Raw genomic sequence first — 26,107 nt, 5'->3', positions numbered from 1 at the left:
AGTCAGCTCAGTGTGTACTTCAGTCTCCCGACGTCCGTTAATCCCAGTTAGCTCAGTGTGTTCTTCAGTCTCCCGACGTCCGTTAATCCCAGTTAGCTCAGTGTGTTCTTCCTGTCCTAGTCCTAGGAGGTGTTATGTTGTTAAATGGTTTCCTGTTTTACATGCTTTTCTTCCTGTCCTAGTCTGAGGATAACAGGTCTTCTGTATAACTCAGTGTCTGCTCCCAAATGACACCCTATTCTCTATATATTGCGCCTCTTGGCTCTGGTCAAAAGTAGTGCACTATATAGGGAATAGGGTGCCATTTGGGACACAACAGTGTGTATTTCAGTATATTAAAGACAATCATGAGCCACCTGTTGAGATTCCTTTACTAAAGCTGTGTGGGTGTCTAGAATGGGAATCTGCCTCACAGCCTGCAACCTTCTACAATCTCATTTATTAACTCACCTTCTCTTCTCTCTCTCTCTCTCTCTATCTCTGTCTCTCTCTTCTCTCTCTGTCTCTCTCTCTTCTCTCTCTCTCTACAGACTGTACAGTTTGTTCAGGGGATTTTCGTGGAGAAATATGACCCAACAATAGAAGACTCGTACAGAAAGGTAAGTCAAGTATAGCTATCTTCCCTTGACATCATCATTAGTGGCCCTGTCCCTGTGACATCATCATTAGTGTCCCCCTGGCCCTGTGACATCATCATTAGTGGCCCCCTGGCCCTGTGACTTCATCATTTAGTGGCCCCCTGGCCCTGTGACTTCATCATTTAGTGGCCCCCTGGCCTTGTGACATCATCATTAGTGGCCCCCTGGCCCTGTGTTTAGTAGCTTCTCAGTCAAAAGTAGTGCACTATGCAGGTAATACGGGAACATTGGACGTAAACACGTTCAACTCTGCTGCTGTCTGTGTCGTCTCCATGGTTACAGAGTACTGGGTGTTTGGTAGGCTGTTCAGTGAGCTGAAACACAATGTAGCAGATTGGAATATAATGGAGATACCTTAACACTTCAATTTAACACCCCCATTCTCAAATAGCTGCCTGTCCCTTTAATAGCCAGGCAACAGCATACTGAGACAGACAGGACTGTTACAGAGATACTGAGACAGACAGGACTGTTACAGAGATACTGAGACAGACAGGACTGTTACAGAGGTACTGAGACAGGACTGTTACAGAGGTACTGAGACAGACAGGACTGTTACAGAGGTACTGAGACAGACAGGACTGTTACAGAGATACTGAGACAGACAGGACTGTTACAGAGGTACTGAGACAGACAGGACTGTTACAGAGGTACTGAGACAGACAGGACTGTTACAGAGGTACTGAGACAGACAGGACTGTTACAGAGGTACTGAGACAGGACTGTTACAGAGGTACTGAGACAGGACTGTTACAGAGATACTGAGACAGACAGGACTGTTACAGAGATACTGAGACAGACAGGACTGTTACAGAGGTACTGAGACAGGACTGTTACAGAGGTACTGAGACAGGACTGTTACAGAGGTGCTGAGACAGACAGGACTGTTACAGAGGTACTGAGACAGACAGGACTGTTACAGAGATACTGAGACAGGACTGTTACAGAGGTACTGAGACAGACAGGACTGTTACAGAGGTACTGAGACAGACAGGACTGTTACAGAGGTACTGAGACAGACAGGACTGTTACAGAGGTACTGAGACAGACAGGACTGTTACAGAGGTACTGAGACAGACAGGACTGTTACAGAGGTACTGAGACAGACAGGACTGTTACAGGGGTACTGAGACAGGACTGTTACAGAGGTACTGAGACAGACAGGACTGTTACAGAGGTACTGAGACAGACAGGACTGTTACAGAGGTACTGAGACAGACAGGACTGTTACAGAGGTACTGAGACAGACAGGACTGTTACAGAGGTACTGAGACAGACAGGACTGTTACAGAGGTGCTGAGACAGGACTGTTACAGAGGTACTGAGACAGACAGGACTGTTACAGGGGTACTGAGACAGGACTGTTACAGAGGTACTGAGACAGACAGGACTGTTACAGAGGTACTGAGACAGACAGGACTGTTACAGAGGTACTGAGACAGACAGGACTGTTACAGGGGTACTGAGACAGACAGGACTGTTACAGAGGTGCTGAGACAGACAGGACTGTTACAGAGGTACTGAGACAGACAGGACTGTTACAGAGGTACTGAGACAGGACTGTTACAGAGGTACTGAGACAGACAGGACTGTTACGGAGGTACTGAGACAGACAGGACTGTTACAGAGGTACTGAGACAGACAGGACTGTTACAGAGGTACTGAGACAGACAGGACTGTTACAGAGGTGCTGAGACAGACAGGACTGTTACAGAGGTACTGAGACAGACAGGACTGTTACAGGGGTACTGAGACAGATAGGACTGTTACAGAGGTACTGAGACAGACAGGACTGTTACAGAGGTACTGAGACAGACAGGACTGTTACAGAGGTACTGAGACAGACAGGACTGTTACAGAGGTACTGAGACAGACAGGACTGTTACAGAGGTACTGAGACAGACAGGACTGTTACAGAGGTACTGAGACAGGACTGTTACAGAGGTACTGAGACAGACAGGACTGTTACAGAGGTGCTGAGACAGACAGGACTGTTACGGAGGTACTGAGACAGACAGGACTGTTACAGAGGTACTGAGACAGACAGGACTGTTACGGAGGTACTGAGACAGACAGGACTGTTACAGAGGTACTGAGACAGACAGGACTGTTACGGAGGTACTGAGACAGACAGGACTGTTACAGAGGTACTGAGACAGACAGGACTGTTACAGAGGTACTGAGACAGACAGGACTGTTACAGAGGTGCTGAGACAGACAGGACTGTTACAGAGGTACTGAGACAGACAGGACTGTTACAGAGGTACTGAGACAGACAGGACTGTTACAGAGGTACTGAGACAGACAGGACTGTTACAGAGGTGCTGAGACAGACAGGACTGTTACAGAGGTACTGAGACAGACAGGACTGTTACAGGGGTACTGAGACAGGACTGTTACAGAGGTACTGAGACAGACAGGACTGTTACAGAGGTACTGAGACAGACAGGACTGTTACAGAGGTGCTGAGACAGACAGGACTGTTACAGAGGTACTGAGACAGACAGGACTGTTACAGAGGTGCTGAGACAGACAGGACTGTTACAGAGGTGCTGAGACAGACAGGACTGTTACAGAGGTACTGAGACAGACAGGACTGTTACAGAGGTACTGAGACAGACAGGACTGTTACAGAGGTACTGAGACAGACAGGACTGTTACAGAGGTACTGAGACAGACAGGACTGTTACAGAGGTACTGAGACAGACAGGACTGTTACAGAGGTGCTGAGACAGACAGGACTGTTACAGAGGTACTGAGACAGACAGGACTGTTACAGAGGTACTGAGACAGACAGGACTGTTACAGAGGTACTGAGACAGACAGGACTGTTACAGAGGTACTGAGACAGACAGGACTGTTACAGAGGTACTGAGACAGACAGGACTGTTACAGGGGAACTGAGACAGACAGGACTGTTACAGAGGTACTGAGACAGGACTGTTACAGAGGTACTGAGACAGACAGGACTGTTACAGGGGTACTGAGACAGACAGGACTGTTACAGAGGTACTGAGACAGACAGGACTGTTACAGGGGTACTGAGACAGACAGGACTGTTACAGAGGTACTGAGACAGACAGGACTGTTACAGAGGTACTGAGACAGACAGGACTGTTACAGAGGTACTGAGACAGACAGGACTGTTACAGGGGTACTGAGACAGACAGGACTGTTACAGAGGTACTGAGACAGACAGGACTGTTACAGGGGTACTGAGACAGACAGGACTGTTACAGAGGTGCTGAGACAGGACTGTTACAGGGGTACTGAGACAGACAGGACTGTTACAGAGGTACTGAGACAGACAGGACTGTTACAGAGGTACTGAGACAGACAGGACTGTTACAGAGGTACTGAGACAGACAGGACTGTTACGGAGGTACTGAGACAGACAGGACTGTTACGGAGGTACTGAGACAGGACTGTTACAGAGGTACTGAGACAGACAGGACTGTTACAGAGGTACTGAGACAGACAGGACTGTTACAGGGGTACTGAGACAGACAGGACTGTTACAGAGGTACTGAGACAGACAGGACTGTTACAGAGGTACTGAGACAGGACTGTTACAGAGGTACTGAGACAGACAGGACTGTTACAGAGGTACTGAGACAGGACTGTTACAGAGGTACTGAGACAGACAGGACTGTTACAGAGGTACTGAGACAGACAGGACTGTTACGGAGGTGCTGAGACCGACAGGACTGTTACAGAGGTACTGAGACAGGACTGTTACAGAGGTACTGAGACAGGACTGTTACAGAGGTACTGAGACAGACAGGACTGTTACAGGGGTACTGAGACAGGACTGTTACAGAGGTACTGAGACAGACAGGACTGTTACAGGGGTACTGAGACAGACAGGACTGTTACAGAGGTACTGAGACAGACAGGACTGTTACAGAGGTACTGAGACAGACAGGACTGTTACAGAGGTACTGAGACAGACAGGACTGTTACGGAGGTGCTGAGACAGACAGGACTGTTACAGAGGTACTGAGACAGGACTGTTACAGAGGTACTGAGACAGACAGGACTGTTACAGGGGTACTGAGACAGACAGGACTGTTACAGAGGTGCTGAGACAGACAGGACTGTTACGGAGGTACTGAGACAGACAGGACTGTTACAGAGGTACTGAGACAGACAGGACTGTTACGGAGGTACTGAGACAGACAGGACTGTTACAGAGGTACTGAGACAGACAGGACTGTTACAGAGGTACTGAGACAGACAGGACTGTTACAGAGGTACTGAGACAGACAGGACTGTTACAGAGGTACTGAGACAGACAGGACTGTTACAGAGGTACTGAGACAGACAGGACTGTTACAGAGGTACTGAGACAGACAGGACTGTTACAGAGGTACTGAGACAGACAGGACTGTTACAGGGGTACTGAGACAGGACTGTTACAGAGGTACTGAGACAGACAGGACTGTTACAGAGGTGCTGAGACAGGACTGTTACAGAGGTACTGAGACAGACAGGACTGTTACAGGGGTACTGAGACAGGACTGTTACAGAGGTACTGAGACAGACAGGACTGTTACAGAGGTACTGAGACAGACAGGACTGTTACAGAGGTACTGAGACAGACAGGACTGTTACAGGGGTACTGAGACAGACAGGACTGTTACAGAGGTGCTGAGACAGACAGGACTGTTACAGAGGTACTGAGACAGACAGGACTGTTACAGAGGTACTGAGACAGACAGGACTGTTACAGAGGTACTGAGACAGGACTGTTACAGAGGTACTGAGACAGACAGGACTGTTACGGAGGTACTGAGACAGACAGGACTGTTACAGAGGTACTGAGACAGACAGGACTGTTACAGAGGTACTGAGACAGACAGGACTGTTACAGAGGTGCTGAGACAGACAGGACTGTTACAGGGGTACTGAGACAGACAGGACTGTTACAGAGGTACTGAGACAGACAGGACTGTTACAGAGGTACTGAGACAGACAGGACTGTTACAGAGGTACTGAGACAGACAGGACTGTTACAGAGGTACTGAGACAGGACTGTTACAGAGGTACTGAGACAGACAGGACTGTTACAGAGGTACTGAGACAGACAGGACTGTTACGGAGGTGCTGAGACAGACAGGACTGTTACGGAGGTACTGAGACAGACAGGACTGTTACAGAGGTACTGAGACAGACAGGACTGTTACAGAGGTGCTGAGACAGACAGGACTGTTACGGAGGTACTGAGACAGACAGGACTGTTACAGAGGTACTGAGACAGACAGGACTGTTACGGAGGTACTGAGACAGACAGGACTGTTACAGAGGTACTGAGACAGACAGGACTGTTACGGAGGTACTGAGACAGACAGGACTGTTACAGAGGTACTGAGACAGACAGGACTGTTACAGAGGTACTGAGACAGACAGGACTGTTACAGAGGTGCTGAGACAGACAGGACTGTTACAGAGGTACTGAGACAGACAGGACTGTTACAGAGGTACTGAGACAGACAGGACTGTTACAGAGGTACTGAGACAGACAGGACTGTTACAGAGGTACTGAGACAGACAGGACTGTTACAGAGGTGCTGAGACAGACAGGACTGTTACAGAGGTACTGAGACAGACAGGACTGTTACAGGGGTACTGAGACAGGACTGTTACAGAGGTACTGAGACAGACAGGACTGTTACAGAGGCACTGAGACAGACAGGACTGTTACAGAGGTGCTGAGACAGACAGGACTGTTACAGAGGTACTGAGACAGACAGGACTGTTACAGAGGTACTGAGACAGACAGGACTGTTACAGAGGTACTGAGACAGACAGGACTGTTACAGAGGTACTGAGACAGACAGGACTGTTACAGAGGTACTGAGACAGACAGGACTGTTACAGAGGTACTGAGACAGACAGGACTGTTACAGAGGTACTGAGACAGACAGGACTGTTACAGAGGTGCTGAGACAGACAGGACTGTTACAGGGGTACTGAGACAGGACTGTTACAGAGATACTGAGACAGACAGGACTGTTACAGAGGTGCTGAGACAGACAGGACTGTTACAGAGGTACTGAGACAGACAGGACTGTTACAGAGGTACTGAGACAGACAGGACTGTTACAGAGGTACTGAGACAGACAGGACTGTTACAGAGGTACTGAGACAGACAGGACTGTTACAGAGGTACTGAGACAGACAGGACTGTTACAGAGGTGCTGAGACAGACAGGACTGTTACAGAGGTACTGAGACAGACAGGACTGTTACAGAGGTACTGAGACAGACAGGACTGTTACAGAGGTACTGAGACAGACAGGACTGTTACAGAGGTACTGAGACAGACAGGACTGTTACAGAGGTACTGAGACAGACAGGACTGTTACAGAGGTACTGAGACAGACAGGACTGTTACAGGGGTACTGAGACAGACAGGACTGTTACAGAGGTACTGAGACAGGACTGTTACAGAGGTACTGAGACAGACAGGACTGTTACAGGGGTACTGAGACAGACAGGACTGTTACAGAGGTACTGAGACAGACAGGACTGTTACAGGGGTACTGAGACAGACAGGACTGTTACAGAGGTACTGAGACAGACAGGACTGTTACAGAGGTACTGAGACAGACAGGACTGTTACAGAGGTACTGAGACAGACAGGACTGTTACAGGGGTACTGAGACAGACAGGACTGTTACAGAGGTACTGAGACAGACAGGACTGTTACAGGGGTACTGAGACAGACAGGACTGTTACAGAGGTGCTGAGACAGGACTGTTACAGGGGTACTGAGACAGACAGGACTGTTACAGAGGTACTGAGACAGACAGGACTGTTACAGAGGTACTGAGACAGACAGGACTGTTACAGAGGTACTGAGACAGACAGGACTGTTACGGAGGTACTGAGACAGACAGGACTGTTACGGAGGTACTGAGACAGGACTGTTACAGAGGTACTGAGACAGACAGGACTGTTACGGAGGTACTGAGACAGACAGGACTGTTACAGAGGTACTGAGACAGACAGGACTGTTACAGAGGTACTGAGACAGACAGGACTGTTACAGAGGTGCTGAGACAGACAGGACTGTTACAGAGGTACTGAGACAGACAGGACTGTTACAGGGGTACTGAGACAGACAGGACTGTTACAGAGGTACTGAGACAGACAGGACTGTTACGGAGGTACTGAGACAGACAGGACTGTTACGGAGGTACTGAGACAGACAGGACTGTTACAGAGGTACTGAGACAGACAGGACTGTTACAGAGGTACTGAGACAGACAGGACTGTTACAGAGGTACTGAGACAGACAGGACTGTTACAGAGGTACTGAGACAGACAGGACTGTTACAGAGGTACTGAGACAGACAGGACTGTTACAGAGGTACTGAGACAGACAGGACTGTTACAGAGGTACTGAGACAGACAGGACTGTTACAGAGGTACTGAGACAGACAGGACTGTTACAGAGGTACTGAGACAGACAGGACTGTTACAGAGGTACTGAGACAGACAGGACTGTTACAGGGGTACTGAGACAGACAGGACTGTTACGGAGGTACTGAGACAGACAGGACTGTTACAGAGGTGCTGAGACAGACAGGACTGTTACAGAGGTACTGAGACAGACAGGACTGTTACAGAGGTACTGAGACAGGACTGTTACAGAGGTACTGAGACAGACAGGACTGTTACAGAGGTACTGAGACAGACAGGACTGTTACAGGGGTACTGAGACAGACAGGACTGTTACAGAGGTGCTGAGACAGACAGGACTGTTACAGAGGTACTGAGACAGACAGGACTGTTACAGAGGTACTGAGACAGACAGGACTGTTACAGAGGTACTGAGACAGACAGGACTGTTACAGAGGTGCTGAGACAGACAGGACTGTTACAGAGGTACTGAGACAGACAGGACTGTTACAGAGGTACTGAGACAGACAGGACTGTTACAGAGGTACTGAGACAGACAGGACTGTTACAGAGGTACTGAGACAGACAGGACTGTTACGGAGGTACTGAGACAGACAGGACTGTTACAGAGGTACTGAGACAGGACTGTTACAGGGGTACTGAGACAGACAGGACTGTTACAGAGGTACTGAGACAGACAGGACTGTTACAGAGGTGCTGAGACAGACAGGACTGTTACAGAGGTACTGAGACAGACAGGACTGTTACAGGGGTACTGAGACAGACAGGACTGTTACAGAGGTACTGAGACAGACAGGACTGTTACAGGGGTACTGAGACAGACAGGACTGTTACAGAGGTACTGAGACAGACAGGACTGTTACAGAGGTACTGAGACAGACAGGACTGTTACGGAGATACTGAGACAGACAGGACTGTTACAGAGGTACTGAGACAGACAGGACTGTTACAGAGGTACTGAGACAGACAGGACTGTTACAGAGGTACTGAGACAGACAGGACTGTTACAGGGGTACTGAGACAGGACTGTTACAGAGGTACTGAGACAGACAGGACTGTTACAGAGGTACTGAGACAGGACTGTTACAGAGGTACTGAGACAGACAGGACTGTTACAGAGGTACTGAGACAGACAGGACTGTTACAGGGGTACTGAGACAGACAGGACTGTTACAGAGGTGCTGAGACAGACAGGACTGTTACAGAGGTACTGAGACAGACAGGACTGTTACAGGGGTACTGAGACAGACAGGACTGTTACAGAGGTGCTGAGACAGACAGGACTGTTACAGAGGTACTGAGACAGACATGACTGTTACAGAGGTACTGAGACAGACAGGACTGTTACAGAGGTGCTGAGACAGACAGGACTGTTACAGAGGTACTGAGACAGACAGGACTGTTACGGAGGTGCTGAGACAGACAGGACTGTTACAGAGGTACTGAGACAGACAGGACTGTTACAGGGGTACTGAGACAGACAGGACTGTTACAGAGGTACTGAGACAGACAGGACTGTTACAGAGGTGCTGAGACAGACAGGACTGTTACAGAGGTACTGAGACAGACAGGACTGTTACAGAGGTACTGAGACAGACAGGACTGTTACAGAGGTACTGAGACAGACAGGACTGTTACAGAGGTACTGAGACAGGACTTTTACAGAGGTGCTGAGACAGACAGGACTGTTACAGAGGTACTGAGACAGACAGGACTGTTACAGAGGTACTGAGACAGACAGGACTGTTACAGAGGTGCTGAGACAGACAGGACTGTTACAGAGGTGCTGAGACAGACAGGACTGTTACAGAGGTACTGAGACAGACAGGACTGTTACAGGGGTACTGAGACAGACAGGACTGTTACAGAGGTACTGAGACAGACAGGACTGTTACAGAGGTACTGAGACAGACAGGACTGTTACAGAGGTACTGAGACAGACAGGACTGTTACAGAGGTACTGAGACAGGACTGTTACAGAGGTACTGAGACAGACAGGACTGTTACAGAGGTGCTGAGACAGACAGGACTGTTACGGAGGTACTGAGACAGACAGGACTGTTACAGAGGTACTGAGACAGACAGGACTGTTACGGAGGTACTGAGACAGACAGGACTGTTACAGAGGTACTGAGACAGACAGGACTGTTACGGAGGTACTGAGACAGACAGGACTGTTACAGAGGTACTGAGACAGACAGGACTGTTACAGAGGTACTGAGACAGACAGGACTGTTACAGAGGTACTGAGACAGACAGGACTGTTACAGAGGTGCTGAGACACAGGACTGTTACAGAGGTACTGAGACAGACAGGACTGTTACAGGGGTACTGAGACAGGACTGTTACAGAGGTACTGAGACAGACAGGACTGTTACAAAGGTACTGAGACAGACAGGACTGTTACAGAGGTACTGAGACAGACAGGACTGTTACAGAGGTACTGAGACAGACAGGACTGTTACAGAGGTGCTGAGACAGACAGGACTGTTACAGAGGTACTGAGACAGACAGGACTGTTACAGAGGTACTGAGACAGACAGGACTGTTACAGAGGTACTGAGACAGGACTGTTACAGAGGTACTGAGACAGACAGGACTGTTACAGAGGTACTGAGACAGACAGGACTGTTACAGAGGTGCTGAGACAGACAGGACTGTTACAGAGGTACTGAGACAGACAGGACTGTTACAGAGGTACTGAGACAGACAGGACTGTTACAGAGGTGCTGAGACAGACAGGACTGTTACAGAGGTACTGAGACAGACAGGACTGTTACAGGGGTACTGAGACAGGACTGTTACAGAGATACTGAGACAGACAGGACTGTTACAGAGGTGCTGAGACAGACAGGACTGTTACAGAGGTGCTGAGACAGACAGGACTGTTACAGAGGTACTGAGACAGACAGGACTGTTACAGAGGTACTGAGACAGACAGGACTGTTACAGAGGTACTGAGACAGACAGGACTGTTACAGAGGTACTGAGACAGACAGGACTGTTACAGAGGTACTGAGACAGACAGGACTGTTACAGAGGTACTGAGACAGACAGGACTGTTACAGAGGTGCTGAGACAGACAGGACTGTTACAGAGGTGCTGAGACAGACAGGACTGTTACAGAGGTACTGAGACAGACAGGACTGTTACAGAGGTACTGAGACAGACAGGACTGTTACAGAGGTACTGAGACAGACAGGACTGTTACAGAGGTACTGAGACAGACAGGACTGTTACAGAGGTACTGAGACAGACAGGACTGTTACAGAGGTGCTGAGACAGACAGGACTGTTACAGAGGTACTGAGACAGACAGGACTGTTACAGGGGTACTGAGACAGGACTGTTACAGAGGTACTGAGACAGACAGGACTGTTACAGAGGTACTGAGACAGACAGGACTGTTACAGAGGTACTGAGACAGACAGGACTGTTACAGAGGTGCTGAGACAGACAGGACTGTTACAGAGGTACTGAGACAGACAGGACTGTTACAGAGGTGCTGAGACAGACAGGACTGTTACAGAGGTACTGAGACAGACAGGACTGTTACAGAGGTACTGAGACAGACAGGACTGTTACAGAGGTACTGAGACAGACAGGACTGTTACAGAGGTGCTGAGACAGACAGGACTGTTACAGAGGTACTGAGACAGACAGGACTGTTACAGAGGTGCTGAGACAGACAGGACTGTTACAGAGGTACTGAGACAGACAGGACTGTTACAGAGGTACTGAGACAGACAGGACTGTTACAGAGGTACTGAGACAGGACTGTTACAGAGGTGCTGAGACAGACAGGACTGTTACAGAGGTACTGAGACAGACAGGACTGTTACAGAGGTACTGAGACAGACAGGACTGTTACAGAGGTGCTGAGACAGACAGGACTGTTACAGAGGTACTGAGACAGACAGGACTGTTACAGAGGTACTGAGACAGACAGGACTGTTACAGAGGTACTGAGACAGACAGGACTGTTACAGAGGTACTGAGACAGACAGGACTGTTACAGGGGTACTGAGACAGACAGGACTGTTACAGAGGTACTGAGACAGACAGGACTGTTACAGAGGTACTGAGACAGACAGGACTGTTACAGAGGTACTGAGACAGACAGGACTGTTACAGAGGTACTGAGACAGACAGGACTGTTACAGAGGTACTGAGACAGACAGGACTGTTACAGAGGTGCTGAGACAGGACTGTTACAGAGGTACTGAGACAGACAGGACTGTTACAGGGGTACTGAGACAGGACTGTTACAGAGGTACTGAGACAGACAGGACTGTTACAGAGGTACTGAGACAGACAGGACTGTTACAGAGGTACTGAGACAGACAGGACTGTTACAGGGGTACTGAGACAGACAGGACTGTTACAGAGGTGCTGAGACAGACAGGACTGTTACAGAGGTACTGAGACAGGACTGTTACAGAGGTACTGAGACAGACAGGACTGTTACGGAGGTACTGAGACAGACAGGACTGTTACAGAGGTACTGAGACAGACAGGACTGTTACAGAGGTACTGAGACAGACAGGACTGTTACAGAGGTGCTGAGACAGACAGGACTGTTACAGAGGTACTGAGACAGACAGGACTGTTACAGAGGTACTGAGACAGACAGGACTGTTACAGGGGTACTGAGACAGACAGGACTGTTACAGAGGTGCTGAGACAGACAGGACTGTTACAGAGGTACTGAGACAGGACTGTTACAGAGGTACTGAGACAGACAGGACTGTTACGGAGGTACTGAGACAGACAGGACTGTTACAGAGGTACTGAGACAGACAGGACTGTTACAGAGGTACTGAGACAGACAGGACTGTTACAGAGGTGCTGAGACAGACAGGACTGTTACAGAGGTACTGAGACAGACAGGACTGTTACAGGGGTACTGAGACAGATAGGACTGTTACAGAGGTACTGAGACAGACAGGACTGTTACAGAGGTACTGAGACAGACAGGACTGTTACAGAGGTACTGAGACAGACAGGACTGTTACAGAGGTACTGAGACAGACAGGACTGTTACAGAGGTACTGAGACAGACAGGACTGTTACAGAGGTACTGAGACAGGACTGTTACAGAGGTACTGAGACAGACAGGACTGTTACAGAGGTGCTGAGACAGACAGGACTGTTACGGAGGTACTGAGACAGACAGGACTGTTACAGAGGTACTGAGACAGACAGGACTGTTACGGAGGTACTGAGACAGACAGGACTGTTACAGAGGTACTGAGACAGACAGGACTGTTACGGAGGTACTGAGACAGACAGGACTGTTACAGAGGTACTGAGACAGACAGGACTGTTACAGAGGTACTGAGACAGACAGGACTGTTACAGAGGTGCTGAGACAGACAGGACTGTTACAGAGGTACTGAGACAGACAGGACTGTTACAGAGGTACTGAGACAGACAGGACTGTTACAGAGGTACTGAGACAGACAGGACTGTTACAGAGGTGCTGAGACAGACAGGACTGTTACAGAGGTACTGAGACAGACATGACTGTTACAGGGGTACTGAGACAGGACTGTTACAGAGGTACTGAGACAGACAGGACTGTTACAGAGGTACTGAGACAGACAGGACTGTTACAGAGGTGCTGAGACAGACAGGACTGTTACAGAGGTACTGAGACAGACAGGACTGTTACAGAGGTGCTGAGACAGACAGGACTGTTACAGAGGTACTGAGACAGACAGGACTGTTACAGAGGTACTGAGACAGACAGGACTGTTACAGAGGTACTGAGACAGACAGGACTGTTACAGAGGTACTGAGACAGACAGGACTGTTACAGAGGTACTGAGACAGACAGGACTGTTACAGAGGTACTGAGACAGGACTGTTACAGAGGTACTGAGACAGACAGGACTGTTACAGAGGTGCTGAGACAGACAGGACTGTTACAGAGGTACTGAGACAGACAGGACTGTTACAGAGGTACTGAGACAGACAGGACTGTTACAGAGGTGCTGAGACAGACAGGACTGTTACAGAGGTACTGAGACAGACAGGACTGTTACAGGGGTACTGAGACAGGACTGTTACAGAGATGCTGAGACAGACAGGACTGTTACAGAGGTGCTGAGACAGACAGGACTGTTACAGAGGTACTGAGACAGACAGGACTGTTACAGAGGTACTGAGACAGACAGGACTGTTACAGAGGTACTGAGACAGACAGGACTGTTACAGAGGTACTGAGACAGACAGGACTGTTACAGAGGTACTGAGACAGACAGGACTGTTACAGAGGTGCTGAGACAGACAGGACTGTTACAGAGGTACTGAGACAGACAGGACTGTTACAGAGGTACTGAGACAGACAGGACTGTTACAGAGGTACTGAGACAGACAGGACTGTTACAGAGGTACTGAGACAGACAGGACTGTTACAGAGGTACTGAGACAGACAGGACTGTTACAGGGGTACTGAGACAGACAGGACTGTTACAGAGGTACTGAGACAGGACTGTTACAGAGGTACTTAGACAGACAGGACTGTTACAGGGGTACTGAGACAGACAGGACTGTTACAGAGGTACTGAGACAGACAGGACTGTTACAGGGGTACTGAGACAGACAGGACTGTTACAGAGGTACTGAGACAGACAGGACTGTTACAGAGGTACTGAGACAGACAGGACTGTTACAGAGGTACTGAGACAGACAGGACTGTTACAGAGGTACTGAGACAGACAGGACTGTTACAGGGGTACTGAGACAGACAGGACTGTTACAGAGGTACTGAGACAGACAGGACTGTTACAGGGGTACTGAGACAGACAGGACTGTTACAGAGGTGCTGAGACAGGACTGTTACAGGGGTACTGAGACAGACAGGACTGTTACAGAGGTACTGAGACAGACAGGACTGTTACAGAGGTACTGAGACAGACAGGACTGTTACAGAGGTACTGAGACAGACAGGACTGTTACGGAGGTACTGAGACAGACAGGACTGTTACGGAGGTACTGAGACAGGACTGTTACAGAGGTACTGAGACAGACAGGACTGTTACAGAGGTACTGAGACAGACAGGACTGTTACAGGGGTACTGAGACAGACAGGACTGTTACAGAGGTACTGAGACAGACAGGACTGTTACAGAGGTACTGAGACAGGACTGTTACAGAGGTACTGAGACAGACAGGACTGTTACAGAGGTACTGAGACAGGACTGTTACAGAGGTACTGAGACAGACAGGACTGTTACAGAGGTACTGAGACAGACAGGACTGTTACGGAGGTGCTGAGACAGACAGGACTGTTACAGAGGTACTGAGACAGGACTGTTACAGAGGTACTGAGACAGGACTGTTACAGAGGTACTGAGACAGACAGGACTGTTACAGGGGTACTGAGACAGGACTGTTACAGAGGTACTGAGACAGACAGGACTGTTACAGGGGTACTGAGACAGACAGGACTGTTACAGAGGTACTGAGACAGACAGGACTGTTACAGAGGTACTGAGACAGACAGGACTGTTACAGAGGTACTGAGACAGACAGGACTGTTACGGAGGTGCTGAGACAGACAGGACTGTTACAGAGGTACTGAGACAGGACTGTTACAGAGGTACTGAGACAGACAGGACTGTTACAGGGGTACTGAGACAGACAGGACTGTTACAGAGGTGCTGAGACAGACAGGACTGTTACGGAGGTACTGAGACAGACAGGACTGTTACAGAGGTACTGAGACAGACAGGACTGTTACGGAGGTACTGAGACAGACAGGACTGTTACAGAGGTACTGAGACAGACAGGACTGTTACAGAGGTACTGAGACAGACAGGACTGTTACAGAGGTACTGAGACAGACAGGACTGTTACAGAGGTACTGAGACAGACAGGACTGTTACAGAGGTACTGAGACAGACAGGACTGTTACAGAGGTACTGAGACAGACAGGACTGTTACAGAGGTACTGAGACAGACAGGACTGTTACAGGGGTACTGAGACAGGACTGTTACAGAGGTACTGAGACAGACAGGACTGTTACAGAGGTGCTGAGACAGGACTGTTACAGAGGTACTGAGACAGACAGGACTGTTACAGGGGTACTGAGACAGGACTGTTACAGAGGTACTGAGACAGACAGGACTGTTACAGAGGTACTGAGACAGACAGGACTGTTACAGAGGTACTGAGACAGACAGGACTGTTACAGGGGTACTGAGACAGACAGGACTGTTACAGAGGTGCTGAGACAGACAGGACTGTTACAGAGGTACTGAGACAGACAGGACTGTTACAGAGGTACTGAGACAGGACTGTTACAGAGGTACTGAGACAGACAGGACTGTTACGGAGGTACTGAGACAGACAGGACTGTTACAGAGGTACTGAGACAGACAGGACTGTTACAGAGGTACTGAGACAGACAGGACTGTTACAGAGGTGCTGAGACAGACAGGACTGTTACAGGGGTACTGAGACAGACAGGACTGTTACAGAGGTACTGAGACAGACAGGACTGTTACAGAGGTACTGAGACAGACAGGACTGTTACAGAGGTACTGAGACAGACAGGACTGTTACAGAGGTACTGAGACAGGACTGTTACAGAGGTACTGAGACAGACAGGACTGTTACAGAGGTACTGAGACAGACAGGACTGTTACAGAGGTGCTGAGACAGACAGGACTGTTACGGAGGTACTGAGACAGACAGGACTGTTACAGAGGTACTGAGACAGACAGGACTGTTACAGAGGTGCTGAGACAGACAGGACTGTTACGGAGGTACTGAGACAGACAGGACTGTTACAGAGGTACTGAGACAGACAGGACTGTTACGGAGGTACTGAGACAGACAGGACTGTTACAGAGGTACTGAGACAGACAGGACTGTTACGGAGGTACTGAGACAGACAGGACTGTTACAGAGGTACTGAGACAGACAGGACTGTTACAGAGGTACTGAGACAGACAGGACTGTTACAGAGGTACTGAGACAGACAGGACTGTTACAGAGGTGCTGAGACAGACAGGACTGTTACAGAGGTACTGAGACAGACAGGACTGTTACAGAGGTACTGAGACAGACAGGACTGTTACAGAGGTACTGAGACAGACAGGACTGTTACAGAGGTGCTGAGACAGACAGGACTGTTACAGAGGTACTGAGACAGACAGGACTGTTACAGGGGTACTGAGACAGGACTGTTACAGAGGTACTGAGACAGACAGGACTGTTACAGAGGTACTGAGACAGACAGGACTGTTACAGAGGTGCTGAGACAGACAGGACTGTTACAGAGGTACTGAGACAGACAGGACTGTTACAGAGGTACTGAGACAGACAGGACTGTTACAGAGGTACTGAGACAGACAGGACTGTTACAGAGGTACTGAGACAGACAGGACTGTTACAGAGGTACTGAGACAGACAGGACTGTTACAGAGGTACTGAGACAGACAGGACTGTTACAGAGGTACTGAGACAGACAGGACTGTTACAGAGGTGCTGAGACAGACAGGACTGTTACAGGGGTACTGAGACAGGACTGTTACAGAGATACTGAGACAGACAGGACTGTTACAGAGGTGCTGAGACAGACAGGACTGTTACAGAGGTACTGAGACAGACAGGACTGTTACAGAGGTACTGAGACAGACAGGACTGTTACAGAGGTACTGAGACAGACAGGACTGTTACAGAGGTACTGAGACAGACAGGACTGTTACAGAGGTACTGAGACAGACAGGACTGTTACAGAGGTGCTGAGACAGACAGGACTGTTACAGAGGTACTGCGACAGACAGGACTGTTACAGAGGTACTGAGACAGACAGGACTGTTACAGAGGTACTGAGACAGACAGGACTGTTACAGAGGTACTGAGACAGACAGGACTGTTACAGAGGTACTGAGACAGACAGGACTGTTACAGAGGTACTGAGACAGACAGGACTGTTACAGGGGTACTGAGACAGACAGGACTGTTACAGAGGTACTGAGACAGGACTGTTACAGAGGTACTGAGACAGACAGGACTGTTACAGGGGTACTGAGACAGACAGGACTGTTACAGAGGTACTGAGACAGACAGGACTGTTACAGGGGTACTGAGACAGACAGGACTGTTACAGAGGTACTGAGACAGACAGGACTGTTACAGAGGTACTGAGACAGACAGGACTGTTACAGAGGTACTGAGACAGACAGGACTGTTACAGGGGTACTGAGACAGACAGGACTGTTACAGAGGTACTGAGACAGACAGGACTGTTACAGGGGTACTGAGACAGACAGGACTGTTACAGAGGTGCTGAGACAGGACTGTTACAGGGGTACTGAGACAGACAGGACTGTTACAGAGGTACTGAGACAGACAGGACTGTTACAGAGGTACTGAGACAGACAGGACTGTTACAGAGGTACTGAGACAGACAGGACTGTTACGGAGGTACTGAGACAGACAGGACTGTTACGGAGGTACTGAGACAGGACTGTTACAGAGGTACTGAGACAGACAGGACTGTTACGGAGGTACTGAGACAGACAGGACTGTTACAGAGGTACTGAGACAGACAGGACTGTTACAGAGGTACTGAGACAGACAGGACTGTTACAGAGGTGCTGAGACAGACAGGACTGTTACAGAGGTACTGAGACAGACAGGACTGTTACAGGGGTACTGAGACAGACAGGACTGTTACAGAGGTACTGAGACAGACAGGACTGTTACGGAGGTACTGAGACAGACAGGACTGTTACGGAGGTACTGAGACAGACAGGACTGTTACAGAGGTACTGAGACAGACAGGACTGTTACAGAGGTACTGAGACAGACAGGACTGTTACAGAGGTACTGAGACAGACAGGACTGTTACAGAGGTGCTGAGACAGACAGGACTGTTACAGAGGTACTGAGACAGACAGGACTGTTACAGAGGTACTGAGACAGACAGGACTGTTACAGAGGTACTGAGACAGACAGGACTGTTACAGAGGTACTGAGACAGACAGGACTGTTACAGAGGTGCTGAGACAGACAGGACTGTTACAGAGGTACTGAGACAGACAGGACTGTTACAGGGGTACTGAGACAGGACTGTTACAGAGGTACTGAGACAGACAGGACTGTTACAGAGGTACTGAGACAGACAGGACTGTTACAGAGGTGCTGAGACAGACAGGACTGTTACAGAGGTACTGAGACAGACAGGACTGTTACAGAGGTACTGAGACAGACAGGACTGTTACAGAGGTACTGAGACAGACAGGACTGTTACAGAGGTACTGAGACAGACAGGACTGTTACAGAGGTACTGAGACAGACAGGACTGTTACAGAGGTGCTGAGACAGACAGGACTGTTACAGGGGTACTGAGACAGGACTGTTACAGAGATACTGAGACAGACAGGACTGTTACAGAGGTGCTGAGACAGACAGGACTGTTACAGAGGTACTGAGACAGACAGGACTGTTACAGAGGTACTGAGACAGACAGGACTGTTACAGAGGTACTGAGACAGACAGGACTGTTACAGAGGTACTGAGACAGACAGGACTGTTACAGAGGTACTGAGACAGACAGGACTGTTACAGAGGTGCTGAGACAGACAGGACTGTTACAGAGGTACTGCGACAGACAGGACTGTTACAGAGGTACTGAGACAGACAGGACTGTTACAGAGGTACTGAGACAGACAGGACTGTTACAGAGGTACTGAGACAGACAGGACTGTTACAGAGGTACTGAGACAGACAGGACTGTTACAGAGGTACTGAGACAGACAGGACTGTTACAGGGGTACTGAGACAGACAGGACTGTTACAGAGGTACTGAGACAGGACTGTTACAGAGGTACTGAGACAGACAGGACTGTTACAGGGGTACTGAGACAGACAGGACTGTTACAGAGGTACTGAGACAGACAGGACTGTTACAGGGGTACTGAGACAGACAGGACTGTTACAGAGGTACTGAGACAGACAGGACTGTTACAGAGGTACTGAGACAGACAGGACTGTTACAGAGGTACTGAGACAGACAGGACTGTTACAGGGGTACTGAGACAGACAGGACTGTTACAGAGGTACTGAGACAGACAGGACTGTTACAGGGGTACTGAGACAGACAGGACTGTTACAGAGGTGCTGAGACAGGACTGTTACAGGGGTACTGAGACAGACAGGACTGTTACAGAGGTACTGAGACAGACAGGACTGTTACAGAGGTACTGAGACAGACAGGACTGTTACAGAGGTACTGAGACAGACAGGACTGTTACGGAGGTACTGAGACAGACAGGACTGTTACGGAGGTACTGAGACAGGACTGTTACAGAGGTACTGAGACAGACAGGACTGTTACGGAGGTACTGAGACAGACAGGACTGTTACAGAGGTACTGAGACAGACAGGACTGTTACAGAGGTACTGAGACAGACAGGACTGTTACAGAGGTGCTGAGACAGACAGGACTGTTACAGAGGTACTGAGACAGACAGGACTGTTACAGGGGTACTGAGACAGACAGGACTGTTACAGAGGTACTGAGACAGACAGGACTGTTACGGAGGTACTGAGACAGACAGGACTGTTACGGAGGTACTGAGACAGACAGGACTGTTACAGAGGTACTGAGACAGACAGGACTGTTACAGAGGTACTGAGACAGACAGGACTGTTACAGAGGTACTGAGACAGACAGGACTGTTACAGAGGTACTGAGACAGACAGGACTGTTACAGAGGTACTGAGACAGACAGGACTGTTACAGAGGTACTGAGACAGACAGGACTGTTACAGAGGTACTGAGACAGACAGGACTGTTACAGAGGTACTGAGACAGACAGGACTGTTACAGGGGTACTGAGACAGACAGGACTGTTACGGAGGTACTGAGACAGACAGGACTGTTACAGAGGTGCTGAGACAGACAGGACTGTTACAGAGGTACTGAGACAGACAGGACTGTTACAGAGGTACTGAGACAGGACTGTTACAGAGGTACTGAGACAGACAGGACTGTTACAGAGGTACTGAGACAGACAGGACTGTTACAGGGGTACTGAGACAGACAGGACTGTTACAGAGGTGCTGAGACAGACAGGACTGTTACAGAGGTACTGAGACAGACAGGACTGTTACAGAGGTACTGAGACAGACAGGACTGTTACAGAGGTACTGAGACAGACAGGACTGTTACAGAGGTGCTGAGACAGACAGGACTGTTACAGAGGTACTGAGACAGACAGGACTGTTACAGAGGTACTGAGACAGACAGGACTGTTACAGAGGTACTGAGACAGACAGGACTGTTACAGAGGTACTGAGACAGACAGGACTGTTACGGAGGTACTGAGACAGACAGGACTGTTACAGAGGTACTGAGACAGGACTGTTACAGGGGTACTGAGACAGACAGGACTGTTACAGAGGTACTGAGACAGACAGGACTGTTACAGAGGTGCTGAGACAGACAGGACTGTTACAGAGGTACTGAGACAGACAGGACTGTTACAGGGGTACTGAGACAGACAGGACTGTTACAGAGGTACTGAGACAGACAGGACTGTTACAGGGGTACTGAGACAGACAGGACTGTTACAGAGGTACTGAGACAGACAGGACTGTTACAGAGGTACTGAGACAGACAGGACTGTTACGGAGATACTGAGACAGACAGGACTGTTACAGAGGTACTGAGACAGACAGGACTGTTACAGAGGTACTGAGACAGACAGGACTGTTACAGAGGTACTGAGACAGACAGGACTGTTACAGGGGTACTGAGACAGGACTGTTACAGAGGTACTGAGACAGACAGGACTGTTACAGAGGTACTGAGACAGGACTGTTACAGAGGTACTGAGACAGACAGGACTGTTACAGAGGTACTGAGACAGACAGGACTGTTACAGGGGTACTGAGACAGACAGGACTGTTACAGAGGTGCTGAGACAGACAGGACTGTTACAGAGGTACTGAGACAGACAGGACTGTTACAGGGGTACTGAGACAGACAGGACTGTTACAGAGGTGCTGAGACAGACAGGACTGTTACAGAGGTACTGAGACAGACAGGACTGTTACAGAGGTACTGAGACAGACAGGACTGTTACAGAGGTGCTGAGACAGACAGGACTGTTACAGAGGTACTGAGACAGACAGGACTGTTACGGAGGTGCTGAGACAGACAGGACTGTTACAGAGGTACTGAGACAGACAGGACTGTTACAGGGGTACTGAGACAGACAGGACTGTTACAGAGGTACTGAGACAGACAGGACTGTTACAGAGGTGCTGAGACAGACAGGACTGTTACAGAGGTACTGAGACAGACAGGACTGTTACAGAGGTACTGAGACAGACAGGACTGTTACAGAGGTACTGAGACAGACAGGACTGTTACAGAGGTACTGAGACAGGACTTTTACAGAGGTGCTGAGACAGACAGGACTGTTACAGAGGTACTGAGACAGACAGGACTGTTACAGAGGTACTGAGACAGACAGGACTGTTACAGAGGTGCTGAGACAGACAGGACTGTTACAGAGGTGCTGAGACAGACAGGACTGTTACAGAGGTACTGAGACAGACAGGACTGTTACAGGGGTACTGAGACAGACAGGACTGTTACAGAGGTACTGAGACAGACAGGACTGTTACAGAGGTACTGAGACAGACAGGACTGTTACAGAGGTACTGAGACAGACAGGACTGTTACAGAGGTACTGAGACAGGACTGTTACAGAGGTACTGAGACAGACAGGACTGTTACAGAGGTGCTGAGACAGACAGGACTGTTACGGAGGTACTGAGACAGACAGGACTGTTACAGAGGTACTGAGACAGACAGGACTGTTACGGAGGTACTGAGACAGACAGGACTGTTACAGAGGTACTGAGACAGACAGGACTGTTACGGAGGTACTGAGACAGACAGGACTGTTACAGAGGTACTGAGACAGACAGGACTGTTACAGAGGTACTGAGACAGACAGGACTGTTACAGAGGTACTGAGACAGACAGGACTGTTACAGAGGTGCTGAGACAGACAGGACTGTTACAGAGGTACTGAGACAGACAGGACTGTTACAGGGGTACTGAGACAGGACTGTTACAGAGGTACTGAGACAGACAGGACTGTTACAGAGGTACTGAGACAGACAGGACTGTTACAAAGGTACTGAGACAGACAGGACTGTTACAGAGGTACTGAGACAGACAGGACTGTTACAGAGGTACTGAGACAGACAGGACTGTTACAGAGGTGCTGAGACAGACAGGACTGTTACAGAGGTACTGAGACAGACAGGACTGTTACAGAGGTACTGAGACAGACAGGACTGTTACAGAGGTACTGAGACAGGACTGTTACAGAGGTACTGAGACAGACAGGACTGTTACAGAGGTACTGAGACAGACAGGACTGTTACAGAGGTGCTGAGACAGACAGGACTGTTACAGAGGTACTGAGACAGACAGGACTGTTACAGAGGTACTGAGACAGACAGGACTGTTACAGAGGTGCTGAGACAGACAGGACTGTTACAGAGGTACTGAGACAGACAGGACTGTTACAGGGGTACTGAGACAGGACTGTTACAGAGATACTGAGACAGACAGGACTGTTACAGAGGTGCTGAGACAGACAGGACTGTTACAGAGGTGCTGAGACAGACAGGACTGTTACAGAGGTACTGAGACAGACAGGACTGTTACAGAGGTACTGAGACAGACAGGACTGTTACAGAGGTACTGAGACAGACAGGACTGTTACAGAGGTACTGAGACAGACAGGACTGTTACAGAGGTACTGAGACAGACAGGACTGTTACAGAGGTACTGAGACAGACAGGACTGTTACAGAGGTGCTGAGACAGACAGGACTGTTACAGAGGTGCTGAGACAGACAGGACTGTTACAGAGGTACTGAGACAGACAGGACTGTTACAGAGGTACTGAGACAGACAGGACTGTTACAGAGGTACTGAGACAGACAGGACTGTTACAGAGGTACTGAGACAGACAGGACTGTTACAGAGGTACTGAGACAGACAGGACTGTTACAGAGGTGCTGAGACAGACAGGACTGTTACAGAGGTACTGAGACAGACAGGACTGTTACAGGGGTACTGAGACAGGACTGTTACAGAGGTACTGAGACAGACAGGACTGTTACAGAGGTACTGAGACAGACAGGACTGTTACAGAGGTACTGAGACAGACAGGACTGTTACAGAGGTGCTGAGACAGACAGGACTGTTACAGAGGTACTGAGACAGACAGGACTGTTACAGAGGTGCTGAGACAGACAGGACTGTTACAGAGGTACTGAGACAGGACTGTTACAGAGGTGCTGAGACAGACAGGACTGTTACAGAGGTACTGAGACAGACAGGACTGTTACAGAGGTACTGAGACAGACAGGACTGTTACAGAGGTGCTGAGACAGACAGGACTGTTACAGAGGTACTGAGACAGACAGGACTGTTACAGGGGTACTGAGACAGGACTGTTACAGAGATACTGAGACAGACAGGACTGTTACAGAGGTGCTGAGACAGACAGGACTGTTACAGAGGTACTGAGACAGACAGGACTGTTACAGAGGTGCTGAGGCAGACAGGACTGTTACAGAGGTACTGAGACAGACAGGACTGTTACAGGGGTACTGAGACAGGACTGTTACAGAGATACTGAGACAGACAGGACTGTTACAGAGGTGCTGAGACAGACAGGACTGTTACAGAGGTGCTGAGACAGACAGGACTGTTACAGAGGTACTGAGACAGACAGGACTGTTACAGAGGTACTGAGACAGACAGGACTGTTACAGAGGTACTGAGACAGACAGGACTGTTACAGAGGTACTGAGACAGACAGGACTGTTACAGAGGTACTGAGACAGACAGGACTGTTACAGAGGTACTGAGACAGACAGGACTGTTACAGAGGTACTGAGACAGACAGGACTGTTACAGAGATACTGAGACAGACAGGACTGTTACAGGGGTACTGAGACAGACAGGACTGTTACAGAGGTACTGAGACAGGACTGTTACAGAGGTACTGAGACAGACAGGACTGTTACAGAGGTACTGAGACAGACAGGACTGTTACAGGGGTACTGAGACAGACAGGACTGTTACAGAGGTGCTGAGACAGACAGGACTGTTACAGAGGTACTGAGACAGACAGGACTGTTACAGGGGTACTGAGACAGACAGGACTGTTACAGAGGTACTGAGACAGACAGGACTGTTACAGAGGTACTGAGACAGACAGGACTGTTACAGAGGTACTGAGACAGACAGGATTGTTACAGAGGTGCTGAGACAGACAGGACTGTTACAGAGGTGCTGAGACAGACAGGACTGTTACAGAGGTGCTGAGACAGACAGGACTGTTACAGAGGTGCTGAGACAGACAGGACTGTTACAGAGGTGCTGAGACAGACAGGACTGTTACAGAGGTACTGAGACAGACAGGACTGTTACAGGGGTACTGAGACAGACAGGACTGTTACAGAGGTACTGAGACAGACAGGACTGTTACAGGGGTACTGAGACAGACAGGACTGTTACAGAGGTACTGAGACAGACAGGACTGTTACAGAGGTACTGAGACAGACAGGACTGTTACGGAGATACTGAGACAGACAGGACTGTTACAGAGATACTGAGACAGACAGGACTGTTACAGGGGTACTGAGACAGACAGGACTGTTACAGAGGTACTGAGACAGGACTGTTACAGAGGTACTGAGACAGACAGGACTGTTACAGAGGTACTGAGACAGACAGGACTGTTACAGGGGTACTGAGACAGACAGGACTGTTACAGAGGTGCTGAGACAGACAGGACTGTTACAGAGGTACTGAGACAGACAGGACTGTTACAGGGGTACTGAGACAGACAGGACTGTTACAGAGGTACTGAGACAGACAGGACTGTTACAGAGGTACTGAGACAGACAGGACTGTTACAGAGGTACTGAGACAGACAGGACTGTTACAGAGGTGCTGAGACAGACAGGACTGTTACAGAGG

General features: G+C 49.2%; 1 protein-coding gene across 1 annotated transcript in view; it reads left to right on the top strand.

Annotated features, from left to right (window-relative positions):
• LOC139533559 (ras-related protein Rap-1b) overlaps positions 1-26,107 on the top strand; it is a 166,678-nt gene that overhangs the window by 99,430 nt on the left and 41,141 nt on the right. The window contains exon 3 of the mRNA XM_071331691.1: positions 531-599. Coding sequence (XP_071187792.1) covers positions 531-599 — 69 coding nt within the window. The remainder of the gene's footprint in view (positions 1-530; positions 600-26,107) is intronic.

This window comes from Salvelinus alpinus, chromosome 11 (genome assembly GCF_045679555.1).
Source record: "Salvelinus alpinus chromosome 11, SLU_Salpinus.1, whole genome shotgun sequence".
Lineage (NCBI taxonomy): Eukaryota > Metazoa > Chordata > Actinopteri > Salmoniformes > Salmonidae > Salvelinus > Salvelinus alpinus.
The sequence above is the reverse complement of the archived record's forward strand: the minus strand, read 5'-3'. Positions and strand labels throughout refer to the sequence as shown.